The sequence below is a fragment of the Erpetoichthys calabaricus genome, chromosome 7 (assembly GCF_900747795.2).
Source record: "Erpetoichthys calabaricus chromosome 7, fErpCal1.3, whole genome shotgun sequence".
Taxonomy (NCBI): domain Eukaryota; kingdom Metazoa; phylum Chordata; class Cladistia; order Polypteriformes; family Polypteridae; genus Erpetoichthys; species Erpetoichthys calabaricus.
The window spans coordinates 199367122-199381469 of record NC_041400.2 but is presented as its reverse complement, the minus strand read 5'-3'; the positions used below and the strand labels follow the sequence as shown (position 1 = coordinate 199381469).

The window sequence follows — 14348 nt, the reverse complement described above, 5'->3', positions numbered from 1 at the left end:
TCTTTAAAGGTATCTTTTTTTGTGAAGAATAGGGTGAATATCAAAGATATCCAGAAGTGCATTTGTTGATCCCTTTCTTCAAGCATAAAAGTGTAAATATGGAGTTGTGGGATAAAAAGACTGTCATGTATTAATGTAGATATCAAATACGTACAATGAAGTCTCAACTTCTTATGACATGATAATTAGCTAGCATTAACAACTACCTTCTAAGAGATAACAAACTGCAACCCAGCTTTTTTGAAAACGGGGGGTGTCAGTTGACCACAAAGAATTAGTTGATAACATTTTCAAAACTAAGCAGGCACAATCCAGGTGATAAACGCTAAAAATGTTAAATACAAACTGAACTCAAAAATATACAAGATATCAACTATTAAATCTACACAGTCCGGCACTCACGAGTGCTTACCACCAAGATCTACTAGGGAACCCTCCACACGATGCATGCCACTGTATTTATCACATATTTTATTCAAATAAACCCTTTATATTAAGTCCTTGTGCTTTAATGGCCACTCTAAGGTATCCTTAACTTTCCTAGGAGACTTGACATTGTAAATGCAATCATGTGCTCTAACAGTCATATATAATATTTAAGGAAGCGCAAGTCCATAGCATTCACTTTGCATTATCCGGGCGACACACTCACATGTTCTGAGTAATGGTGAAGACCCGTCTATGGCATTTACTTACTTGTTGCTAAGAAAACCCAAACGGCTTGCATGGTGAAGCACAATATTTTGTTGTGGCAGAACTCAGCCAGCCATTCAAATATTCGATGTGTGCATTCGTATTTCTTACAGTTAGCGGCACTCAAATGTAGACACTCCATCACAGTAGCCATATTTAAAGATGTCTTTATTTTATTTAAGTATATTATTAAATGTACATGCAGTTGTTTAAAGATATTTGTAAGAGTTCAAATCATGTACAGTAAAAATGGTAAAGTTATCTTTCAGCATCTTTTGAAAAAGCCAATTTGACACTGAAACTCAAGTTTAAGATCACATTTACTGTCAAGTGTAATTCTTACTTGGATTCCCACCTTAGACGAATGCCCTCGTCTGCCCTCTTGCATGCTGGGTGAATCTTATATTTCTGATAAGTATGGCCTCCCACTCGCCCCCATTGCCCCTCTCATTCCCACAGATAGTGGGTGCCACACAGAACAGGAACTACTGTTGTACCTCTCTGCAATGGGGGTCCACTAAGATTGTTAAAGATTTTGATGCTTTACTTGGATATTCAGGGGTTTTTCAAAAAGCACTGTTGCAAAAAGACAAATTATTAAAAAAACAGCAATGGGGATCTCAAAGCATTTAGCAGAAAATATCACTCTGTAAAGTGAATGTGGCTTGACTTACTCGAATTCCCAGCTCCACATTTTCTCCACCATAGATTTTCATTCCATCATCCAGGGCACCAATTTCTCCAAAAAATAATCTGTCTGCAAAGAGAATGCCCATAATAGAAGGAGACCTGCAGACAATAGAATATTACAGCACATAAAACATTTTTTAAATGATGCCAGAAGACATGCAGAATTTTTCATTCATCTGTCCACCATTCCATTTTCTGGACCAGTTTTTCCCAGCACAGGGTCCCAGAGAGCTGAAGACTCTCCTGGCAGCATTCGTGATGGGATCACCAGACCTTCATGGACCTGAATGGTAGTCACAGCCACAGAGGGTCACTTTAGTGCTGCCCACTGAGCTAACAAGCATTTCTTTAGAAGACGCTGCAGGCAGACATGGGTGGAAAGTGAACAGCTGCCCACCCAGAGTGGACTTCACACCCGGGCATCCTGGAGCTGTGATGGTGCTGCTGCAGTAGCTGTGCCACTATGCTGCCAAGCCAATCAATCACTAATACAAACCAGGCCTTCCTTATTTAGCAATTTTCTATTGTTTAATAAGTTTCTTTATCTATTAGTTCTTTCCAGAAATGTTAATTGCTGTTTTGGCAAACTACTTAAACTTTAATTATTCATTAATTATTTGTGTGCTATGAAAACCATTTTGTTTTCAAATAGAATGGCTTATTTTGTGTATTTGATTCCTTGTACTTCATTTATTATCCAATCCAAAGTCAAGAAAAAAACATTCACTTTAGGCCAGGGGTCGCCAACTCCAGTCCTGGAGGACCACCGTGGCTGCAGGTTTTCATTCAACCCCTTTTCTTAATGAGTGACCTGCTTTTGCTGCTAATTAACTTCTTTTAAATTCATTTTAATTGACTTGCCCCTAAAGACTCAGACCCCATAATTGTTTCTTTTTCATTAATTAGCAGCCAAACTATAATGAGATACGAAATGAGCCAAAACATGACCAGCAAACTGTGACCATCACCCAGTAAAGGTGAGGGTCTCAGGAATGTCAGTCTACTCAGGTCCCCAAAACATTTTAACAGTTGCTCTTAGGAAGAGAAAATCAACAATTTCGGAAATGTCTGTTAATATACCATGAGAGCAGCAACAAGTCACGGAATTAAAGAATTAGGGTTTAATTAACAACAAGAACCAGCAGCTCATTAAGTAGCTGGTTGGAGTTGGAGGCCCTGACATAGTTGGTCTCCTGTTGGCTCACTCACTTCACATTTCATTTCTGTTTGGGTGCCACTGAAGGAAAGAAATGAAGCAATTTAGAGGAACAAGAAAGAAATTCAGGGGAACAAATCTTTAAAAAGCAATTCACTTAAAATTGAAAGTTAATTAGCAGCACAAGCAGGGCACTAAGGCTCTGAATGTAAACCTGCAGCCACGGTGGTCCTCCAGGACTGGAGATGGCGATCCCTGATTTAGTCAATAAGCACATCTGTGCAATCAAAAGCAGATTAATGGATGAAGTCCTGAAATCAGAAGCTATTAGGATGACAGCTGGTGCTGCGCTTATCACGGCTGCCTTTCAGCTCCAGGAGATGATGGCCTGTCAGTGGGTCGCCACGAGGGGACAAGGCTGATGATCCCTGCCTTGCATCCACTACTTCCAGAATAGTCACAGGGTCCTCGTGAAAAATGGATGGGTAACATCACTTTGAGGCCCAAATGTTATTTTAGAAGATGTTTATACACCTTGATAAAACTCAATTTACTGGAATATGGTCATGAATTGTTACTTAATCCTTACTTAATCTAAAACGTTAATGTGACCTTTTCAAGATGACCAAAGCACTTTAAATGACATTTAAACTCCAACAGATGCACGTGTAGGTAGTCTACACGCTGTGTCATAAATGTAAGTCAGACTTTAGGCAGGTCAAAATGATTTGCTTTAAGTCACACAGTGAAGCTAAATTAACACTGCAGAGTCCATTGTTGTAAGCAGTATCATCACACAAAACACGTCATGCAGCTTTAGTTGGCAGAAAGGAAGAGCAGAACTTACTTTCCTGGAATGGAGTCATCATTTAGTTTGTACCAATCGGGTGAAAACGACTCATAAAGGCACCACAATGCCCAGTCAAAAGCATGAGCTGCAGTAGCATAATGGACCACGTTTAGGGTGTCGAAGTTCACCCTGTCAAAGACTGGTGACACAATCACGGTGCGATCTTCTTTAATCCGGGCAAGAACTGGCTGAGCCCTGTACAGACATGACAGACATGGCAAACATTTAACAAGCAGCAAAATGCATATCGGTTCTTTGTCCTGAAAATGAGAGGACACTCTGTAGGATGTAAATATGAATGTGACCAAAAACACTCAAAATGTGATATAAATTACTGAATTATATTTAATAAACTATAGTAACTGTTGATTGCCTTTCTGTTCCTTCTGCTGAAAAGCTCAGGATCAGCTCCAGCCACCAACAGCAGTCTGTCTGGGTAGATTAAATGGGTTCTAAAAACCTTCCAATGAACTTATGCAAGGGGATCTAGCAGTGCAATGGCTTGACCTAGCCAGCTCTGATGGAACAATAGTTGACAAGCTGGTAGAAGCCACGCTGTGAGCCTAACATGTTACAAGAAAAGTTCAGCAACTTGTCCAGAGTTATTTCAGCTGTGTGCTGGCATTGTTACTCTGCCTACCACGGAGGAGCTAAGATGGGCTGCAGTTTTGACAATTGCAGTATTCATGGATAATTTAGCAATCATATCAAGGACAGTCCCAGAGGGCAGGTAGCTCTGATGGAGACTAGACCATTAAAATCTAGAAGCTTAGTCCTGAAGAAGGCTTCTGTCAAGGACCAGTTTTGATTCCAGGTTGAGAAGACACAATCTTCTACTGTCAAAAGAAGGTCAATGAAAAGCCTGGGGAAACAGTACAGGGCTGAGCTCAATGATAAGGCGAGTGTGAAGAAGATGCTAAGCCAGGTAGGCATACTAGTGAGGGAACTGGAGCAGAGTCAGTTTAAACCCTGGAGCTATCTGTACCCTGTTGGTGAAGTTGGCTTTGTGAGAGTGCTTGTACACTTGGTGCTCTGAATACTCTCTGGCTGGCTTCATGGAGGTAGGAAAGGCCTTTGTTTTAACATCCACAGCAGGGATATTTGAAAGAAATAAAGAGTGAAAACCAACAATAGCACAGATGACCAAAATGGCCGCTACACTGAATATCACTCCATTTCTTAATTAGCTGATATAGCAAGTTGTTTGGCTGATTGCCTGTTTACACCAGGCAGTTCTCCCCTGGACCACCTCGACTTTTTTTGTTAACAGTTGTGTACACATGTATTCATGTTTGACCTTGCACTCACCTTTGGACACCTATTTTATGGAAGTACAGTGGGAGGGAACATGCACAGGGCATCATGCCCCTGGGAGAGTTAAATGGCAGGCCCCCAGGTTGTGACAGAACCCAACAGGGCTGTGCCGAACTCCAACTCCCATGATGCCCTGTGGGAGTCCGAGGCACCACTGCAACCTAGGGGGACTGCCATCTAGTGCTCCAGAAGAGACCCTTATGTCCCTCCATAAAATAGGCATCCTGGCCAGGTAAGGGCACTGGCTGTCTTACTCTTTATTCTGTTGTCTTTGCCATATTTGCTAATTGGAACTCTAACCAATTTTCTTCATAAGCAGCTAAATGTTTTCTACGGTCCCACCTGAATGACAATTGACGAACCCTACGATCCAGTTAACTTAAAAGATAAAAGGCGCAGCTGATGTATGTTGTGGTTTTGATCGTGTGTTTAAATTCACAGGGCACTTGGGATGTACGCAGCACTTGGAGGTTTGTGGCCAAGGAGATGGTCTCAGCACCACGGGACTGCTGAATTAGCCCTCATCGTTGATTATCTGACTGATGACTTATAGCGAGTCACTTATCCTAGTGCAGGTTCCACTTCAAAAGCAAATGTAAGTAATAACCTCATATGTTTGTACTCGAGTTTGGTATGTTCTGATTTATTTTGTTCAGATCTGTGTGAAGCGACTAATTGATAAAAAAATCTAAAACGCTTCCATTGTGCATTTGGCATGTATCCATTTTCATGTTTATCACAGCCATTGACTGTTGTGCTTTATCATTCTTTCTATTCTTCATTAAGCAGATCTTGTTAGTATGGACTTTCTACATCCTTAGTCCAAAGGCAGAGAAATCATAAAACCACCTTTGTTTTTTTTTGACATTTACAAGATTCTGCAAATGGCTACAGTGCACAACTGTCAGTGTTTTATCTTTTTGGCTAAATTTGTTTGATTTAGGGCTGGGATTGCTCATTTTACTTTGCTTTGGCACGCATGTCTTTTCTTAAAGAGGCCTTCTTTTGAAAATTAGTGTAGGTTCTCCTCTCAGGGCACCTCTTTGGAGGTTCTGAGCCTCTTCTCATAAGAGAGATCAAGCACAGGCAAATGACATCCAGAGATGTCTCTGTATGCAACTGCCTGCTACACTCAGTCACTGAACAAAGAGCCAAACCTCAACTGGCTCAACCTTAATGGAAGACACTGTGTACCAAAAGGTGACATCCATATTACTATCAGAGTAGGAAACAAAGTGAAACGTCATAAAGAGGTTAAAGAACAGGGACAAACGCATGGAGAGCAGGTTACAGAACAAAGCCCCCCTCCCCAGAGTAAAACGAGAGAGACTACGAACCGTCTGACATGCCGCAAGCAGGATAAAGCGAGGTCAGAAATAAAACACAGAGTAGGAAACAAAGTAAAACTTTATAAAGGGATTAAAGAACGGGGACGAACACATGGAGGGCGGGTTACAGATGATGAAAACTGGAATACAACAGCTTCAAAAAAAACCTAGGCACGAAACACATGCACACCGAGATGCAGAATATAAAGGCAGAAACAACGACAGTTAAACGTCCACACCACACAGCGGAGGCGGACCCAGAAGGTGCAGGCTCCTACGTCGTACGTCGGAAGGCGCGGTAAAGTACAAAAGGCAAAGGCGCCTACACAGCATGGTAAAAACCGACATAATACGGAAGGCGCAGGCGTCACCGCCATATTGTGAGTGGCACTAATGCATGGTGAAGGTGCAGGAGCAGACATAGTAAAACAAGAGGAGTCAACGCCCCGCCTCAGAGTGAAACGGGACACACTACAGAGTCCACAAAGGTTCATACATCAAACCCGAGATGGTACAGACACGCGTCTGAAACCGCGAAAGCAAAACTGTCTCGGCTCCAAAACCTAACAGCTCAACAACTAACACAGCTTCGACACCGAGCCCGCGTGGACAGATCTAATGAACGTGGACGCCTACAACGCGCGTCTCAAACTGCGTAGGCAAAGCAGCATGGATTCAACACGACACAGCTCGAGTGACCGAGATACAAACACGCGCCTGCCTGGATAAAATTAATGAACGCAGGCGCCTACAACATGCGTCTGAAATGCCGCAGACCAGGCAGGCACTGCTCCAAAAAGAAAGAGCTCGACTAAACGAGATACGAAGTGAAACGGGAAACACTACAGAGTCCGCAGTACTCCACAATGCACCGCATAATAGTTCGGAAAGAGCTTCGTAGTAACAGTGGGGAGACCCAGAGTGACACGGGCGAACGCTCCGTATTAAACATACGTCATCCTCACACGTCCAAACTATACAGCATAGGTGAATCACATTACAGTGATGCATTATTAACAGTACGATAAACATCACAGTATCGCAAACAAATGACAATTATTACTCGAAAAAGGGAAAATATATTCACCACGAACCAGGTGTCATTAAAACAAAAGCAGAATAAAGCGAGATCAGAAATGAAAGACAGAGTAGAAAGCAAAGTAAAACGTCATAAACAGGTTAAACGAGGGGACCAAACACATGGACAGCAGGTTACAGATAAAGAAGACCGGAATTCAAAAGCTTCAAAAACCAAAGCTCGACTGACCGAGATACAAACTGAAACGGGAAACACTACGGGGTCCGCAGTAGTCCACAATGCACCGCATAATAGTACGGACGGAGCTCCGTATTAACAGAGTGCCCCAGAGTGACACGGGTGAACGATCCGTATTAAACGTGCGTCATCCTCACACGTGGGTGCCCAGCGGGCACGGGTTCAAAACGCCGGGGGTAGGCGAGCAAAGCGAGCAGGGGGCGGAGCCCCCTTGTTTATGTCCACTCCAGAAAACCAATGGCAGGCTTCTTCCTTTATAACCCCCAGTGAGCACTTGCTCTCTACTTTCTGTCCTATCTCTCTGCCTCGCCTTGTCTTTTGCTTTATGGCAGGACTTCTATTGCCCAGGGTGTGCCTGTAACAAAGGCTGGGCAAACTCGTCCATGATGGTGTAGGATATGGAGGTCACATTTAGTCCAGCTTTGCTTAAGAGCAACAAAGTGTACAAACAAGAGAGGCCATCTATAAAGCAACGTGTTCGTCCACTGAAGAAGGGAGCTGACTGATCATCAACTGCCCAGGAGCTGTAATCTTATGGCAGTGACTTCAGTGGGATCACCAGGCTACAGATCCTTTTTATTTAAGAGAAAATCCATTTCTCATATGACCCTTAACTCAAAAAGATTGAAAGCACTTTTTAAGTGTTGTCTTTGATCTGATTGAGTTGCTCTGTTCAGAAATTATTTTGCTTCCTAAATGGGTGGCACGGTGGCACAGAGGTAGTGCTGCTGTCTTGTAGTAAGGACATCAGGGTTTGCATCCCAGGTTCTCTCTGTGTGGACTGTGCCAAGTTCTCCCCACATCTGAGTGGGTGTCCTCCCACTGCCCAAAGACATACAAATTAGGAGAATTGGTGACACTAAATTGTCACCTGTGTGTGGATGTCTTTGTGTGTGTGTGTGTGTGTGTGTGTGTTTCTTCACTCTGTGATGGACTGACGCCCTGTCCAGGATTTGTTCCTATTATCTGGGACAGCCCCTGGCTCCCCACTCATGACCCTGGTCTGGGATTAAGCAGGTTAGAAAATGACATGACAAATGACTTGCTTCCTAAATGCTGTCAAATATCCCAATGAAAAACAAAGCTGCCAAACTGTGTGATGGTTAGGAACTAACAACAATATTGTAAAGTCTCATTACTCCAGAGTTGAAGACCACATTTCAACTTGCAGCTTTCCTTAACATAGTAACTTATTACAGATACTCTACCATTCTACTTGAACTTCAATATGGGCATCCAAGATAGCAACAACATCTCCTGTAGATGCTTTCCATCCAGATATCCGTGCCTGGGTCAGCCCCATCTGTTTGGCATGTTTCACCTGCTTAACCAGCCAGGGACGCTGCTTGTTTATCAGCCTGATGTAGTCTTCAAGTTTGTCTTTCAGATCATCTGTTAATGGAAGCAAAGTGTTACTGACTAGTGACAATGCCTCATTTGTGCTTGCTCAGAATTGTGCCAACTTCCTTGTCTCTGTCGAAGAAAGTCTCTGAGATTTTAATGTTACAGTATACAGAAATGTCCATGCCAATTTCTATTTCTTTCATGGAAGTTAAGTCAAAAAGGAAGGTGTTACAATATTTAGGATATTCCTTAGTACCAAGAACACCATCAAACTACTGCTATCTTTTAAAAACTTGTGGGAAGTCAAGTACTATCCTGGCAGCATCAGATGAAAGGGAGGAACCACCACTGGAATATCTGAGAAAATTTCCATGCTGTTTTCTGAAGCCGTCACTGTTTATGTGGGCATTTTGTTTGGCATGTAGCCCATGCTTTTAAAATGAATCAGGACGGGTTTTTGCACTTTGATAAAATAATTGGACACACTAAAGCTCATGCAATGGTTTGTCCATCCTTTTCTCAAGAGCAGATAGAAAGAAGAGTATGGTGACAGATTGGACAGTTGACTCAGGTCAACATCTCCCAAAGGAACCTCTATTTTTGGCCTTTATTCTGGGCTTATGACATTTGATTCCGACATTGGCGGGTCTCTGGCCTTGACTTTGGTCTTGTTTGTTTAACAGGCTGGCTGCACAGTCAAAAAGAAATATATTATGATTCTGTGCCCATTTAAGATTTGCTTCAACAGGTCTGCTAAACAACAACAGAGGGAGTACATATTATTTAGAATTTTATGAGCCAATTACTCTTATGGGCTTGGCTTGCTTTATACGGCACTGTTTATTTTTTTGTTCCACAAAGACACATGAAATAATTAAGTATGCCATGCAGTGCAAAGACTCGAAACTTGCCCCCTATGATTGAAAGTGAGTGTGCAATAAGGAGTTGGTGACCCATCCAGGACTGCCTATTGCCTTCTCTTCAGTGCTACCGTAATAAGCTGGGACTCCCTGTGATGCCTGAAACTGAAAAGCTGGTTTCTTTGTTACAGATAAGTCCAATCTTATGTGCATGTGAAGCAAAATGACTTTTTGGCCCAACACCACAATACAAACCATTTGTGCTGCAGTCATCAACGAGAATGATCTCCTTCAACAGGTGAGGAGGGGTCTTGTCAATGACACTCCTGATGGCGCGCTTCAGGATGGACAGGGCTTCATTCAGATAAATTAGAACCACACTCAGGGTTGGAAGGTCCTCTGGATATTGTTTGTTTGCACAACTGTACAGAAAGACATGAAAAGTTCAAAATTAGCACAGATATCCAACATTATACAGTATGTCTACACCTCATTAATGTATTATCCACCCTAAGAAAAGGACAAGTGTCTGTGTGTACATTCCAATGGATGGCGCATCATGAGTCTTAATGCTGAATACGCCAACAGACTGGCACTTTCAGATTAGAGAATACAATATTTTGTTAAATTGTTTATTTGAATTTGCTTTCATCTAATAAAATAAAGTTATATATTTTAAAACATTCTTGTTTATCATGGTACTGGAGTGTGTGGTGACTTGTATGCTGGTTGGACATTTGAATATTAGAGACCATGTTGAATTCTGTACACATGACAGTACAAGTACCATGACTGCTACTACAAATGTTACACAATCATATAACTTGTACTCGTTATACAAGTCCATAACAATAAACTAGCATCTCCTACATATCATTGTGGGATTGTATTTTTCTGTGTATTCATGCTGTTTTTTTATATTTATTTAGGTGTGAAAAATGCATGTTGGGAGATGAGTGTCCATAATGAGACACTCTTTTTATCAATCAGTTAGCACCATTAACAGCATGCAGCATTACAATATGTTTTAAAGGGCTCAAATATTGTTAATTCAATAGCAAATTTAAAGCACTTTACATTAGACAAAGCCTCCTGTCTGTCAGTTCTCAGAACTCCAAAACCAATGGACTGTATAATGAATGTGTTGTGAACGTTCACAATTGTATTCATAATATGAGCTTGTAACGGCCGACCCCTTACCCGGCCGGCAGCTACACTTCCTAGACCCGTGGCCTGGATGAATTACTGAGATGAATCTAAATATCAAGCCGTACCTCTAACAAATGAAATTTTCCCGACAATCGACGGTTTAAACAAGCATGCAAAAACAGATGATATGTAAAAATAGGTGGTTAATTATATTAAATGGAAAACAAAACATTACTGCACATTTCACACATAGGAAAAAATATATATATCTATATCCCTCCACCAAAGCAATACTGTGACAACACTATATATGTATATACACACACACAACAAACCCTCCCTTGCCCCTGTAACATACAGTATAACAAACAACAACAAATAACAACAATGAATGAAATACGGAATGAATGATCGTGAACTTGAGTCCGAGTGTACAACTGTCCTGAATGCGGATGACTGGTCAACAGATAAGAGACGCGTTTGTATTTCCCGGAATAAATGGAGCAACCTCACTGTGAATCCTCGGCTTGTGGTGGATAATGTAATCCAACCCCGGGGTCTCTGGTGATGAGGGAATTGAAGCCTCATGCAATGTGGTAAACAGCAGTTAAGTTGATTCGTCGTGGTGAAATGTGATCTCCATCTCTCTTCCCTTCTCTCCTCTTCTCTTTTCTCCTCTCCTCTCCTCTCCTCTCCTCCCTCGCTGTTCCCTCCTGATTGTTTATATAGTCCTGTGCCAGATGTAATTGATTGATTGATTAAAAACATTGTGCTTTCCATTTTGGGGCTGTGGTCTCCGTCCATCATCCGTCCCCCCTTTTATTTATGGGCACGACATTCACCGATGCACACATTAAACAGCAAACGGGATGATGGAAACAAAACGCACTTAGTACTAACATTGACAACACTATTACTATGTAGCCCCGCTACAAGCGTATGCAGGGGAAGTCAGACTAGTCCAGTGGGTGCCGTGACTGCCAGGATCCACTCTCTGGTGGAACTGGTTCATTCTGCCTTGTGTTTGCATCGATATCTCCATTTAATGTTAACACTTCACTTAAACTTGGACTGGCATCCTGCATGCTGCCAGGATGAGCTCCGGATAGTTCTGCACTATGATGGATAAACATTGATCTAAACTGGATGGAGGGTTTACGTAAATCCAGGACTTTTAGTTTGTCATTTCCAAGACAAACATACGTAAAGACGGGCAACTGTTCCTGTCTTCAAGTTCATGGCTTAACCTTTGAATTCAGGGGCTTAATACAAATTCTGCCTTTTTAAATCACAATCAACATATTGTAATAAACTTTAACTTTCTTAAATTATTCCAACCACCCTTCTATGTCCTCATATATCTGTAACACAAAGACAAAACTACCATATAAAAGTACTGTTCGCTGAACTTCATTATTTACCTTTGTGCATGACCTCATAAAAAGCTTAATATTCTCTTTTGTTATATTTTACAACTTTTAATGACTCAACAGATCATATTACAATAGTAAAATTGTCTGTAGTCAAGAATAAAATCAGTATTTTAAAATGTAGTGAAGTCAACTCAACATCTTACCCTGACCCAGTCCAGAGAGGGAGTAATGGGAGCAAAGAGTCCACTATCAAGTACTGAAACACAAAAAATACAACGGCTGGGCAATTTATTTTATTTTAAAACACCTCATTGTTGCATGGATTAAATAGTTAATGGCTAACATTTCAGTTGTCTTTTTGTTGCGTTGCATTTTTGTTGCCAGTCAGACCCTGGCAAGGGAAGGCATCCTTTTAATAAATGATTCTTGCAAAACTCTGAGGCCATTAGAACATCTGAACAATCTAGACAAGAACAGGCCATTCAGCCTAACAAAGCTCGGCCAGTCTTCTACAATAACATCAAGTCAAGTTATGAAAGTCCCTGAAATCCTCCTGTCCACCACACTATTTGGTCACCTATTCCAGGTGTCTTTTGTTCTGTGTAAAGAAGAACCTCCTAATCTTTGTGTGAGCTTCACCCATAACAAGTTTCCAGCTTTGTCCCTGTGTTCACAGTCTCGATCCACTTTCATCATAACCCGTCCCCTGTAGCCCTGGAATCAGCCTAGTCGCTCTTCTCTAGACTTTTTCTAGTGCTGCTATGTCCTTTTTGTAGCCTGGAGACCAAAACTGCACACAGGACTCCAGTTGAGGCCTCACCAGTGAGTTCTAAAGGTTGAGCAGAACCTCCATGGACTTGTACTCCACAGACTATGGTGCTATAACCTGACATCATGTTAGCCTTCATAATGGCTTCTGGACACTGTCTGGCAGTTGATAGTGAAGAGTCTACTACGCCTCCTAAATCCTTCTTTTGATTTTCAGACCTCCCATTGTGTATTCAAACCTAACATTTTTTACTTCTTATGTGTAATACTTTACATTTACTGACATTAAATTTCATCTGCCACAAATCTGCCCAAGCCTGTCTGCTGTCCAAGTCCATGTCTGATGATCCAATGGATTCTTAATTATCTTCCAATCTACCTAGCTTAGTATCAACTGCAAACTTAACCAGCTTGATATTTATATTTATTTCCAAATCATATATATATATATATATATATATATATATATATATATATATATGTGTGTGTATATATATATATATATATATATATATATATATATATATATATATATATACATATATACATATATATCATATTTAATATATATATATATATATATATATATATATTAAAAATAACAATAGCCTTAGCACTGCCCTCTTCTGGCCAGCACACTTAGCATCGCACAATTCTGATAAGATTCCTCATACCATCACCCTCTGCTTCCTGTGCAGATTCTGCACCCTTCTACCCATCACACCCTGAACTCCCACTTTTTGATGCCCAAACTTCTCATGTGGCACCTTATCAAACGCTCTCTGGCAGTTCAGATAAATAATATCATAAGCTCCACTCTGATCATAACCTTTTGTCACCTCCTCATAGAATTTCCAGCATGTTAGTAAAGCACGACGTTCTGAGCCCATCCTGACTGTTCAATAAAACTTCTGGACTTTCCATGTGCTGCTCAATCTTATTCTCAATAATTCCTTCCATTCATTTTCTTGTGATGGACTTTAAGCTTACTGGCCTATAATTGTTTGGATCTTTCTGGTCACCTTTTTTATATAATGGGATAATATTTGCCAGTTTCCAGGTGTTTGGAATCTGCCCAGTGACTTCCTAAAAATATGTGTCAAGGGTTTACATCTGTACTCGCTAGCCTCCTTAAGAACTTAAGTATTATCTGGCCCTGGTGATTTGTTTGACTTCAGTTTATTTAATCTGAGTAGCTCCTCTCCCTCTAACAATTTCTAAATCCCTCAGTACCTCCTTAGTAGTCCCTGTTACCTCTGGGAGGTTATCCACTTCCTCACATGTGAAGACTTCAGAATATGTGCGTTTAGAGGTTCTGCTATTTCACTGTCTGTATTTTCAATTCCCCTTAACTATTCCTGATGCCCTTCACCTCCTCCTTGACTGTTCTTTTATTACTAAAATACTGAAAGAATCTCTTTGGGTCATTTCTCACCTTATCTGCTATATTCCTTTCTAACTGCCTTTCAGCATCCCTAAAATCCTTCTTAATGGTTGCCCATGTTCTCACATGACCTACATAAAATTCCTCATAGATAAAAATCAAT

At 41.1% G+C, this 14348-nt stretch overlaps 1 protein-coding gene across 1 annotated transcript in view; it reads right to left on the bottom strand.

Annotated features, from left to right (window-relative positions):
• LOC114654206 (probable polypeptide N-acetylgalactosaminyltransferase 8) overlaps window positions 1-14348 on the bottom strand; it is a 57012-nt gene that overhangs the window by 20324 nt on the left and 22340 nt on the right. Inside the window, exons 5-8 of the mRNA XM_051929560.1 lie at window positions 9767-9933; window positions 8516-8699; window positions 3387-3584; window positions 1368-1482 (exon numbers count right to left, since the gene is read on the bottom strand). Coding sequence (XP_051785520.1) covers window positions 1368-1482; window positions 3387-3584; window positions 8516-8699; window positions 9767-9933 — 664 coding nt within the window. The remainder of the gene's footprint in view (window positions 1-1367; window positions 1483-3386; window positions 3585-8515; window positions 8700-9766; window positions 9934-14348) is intronic.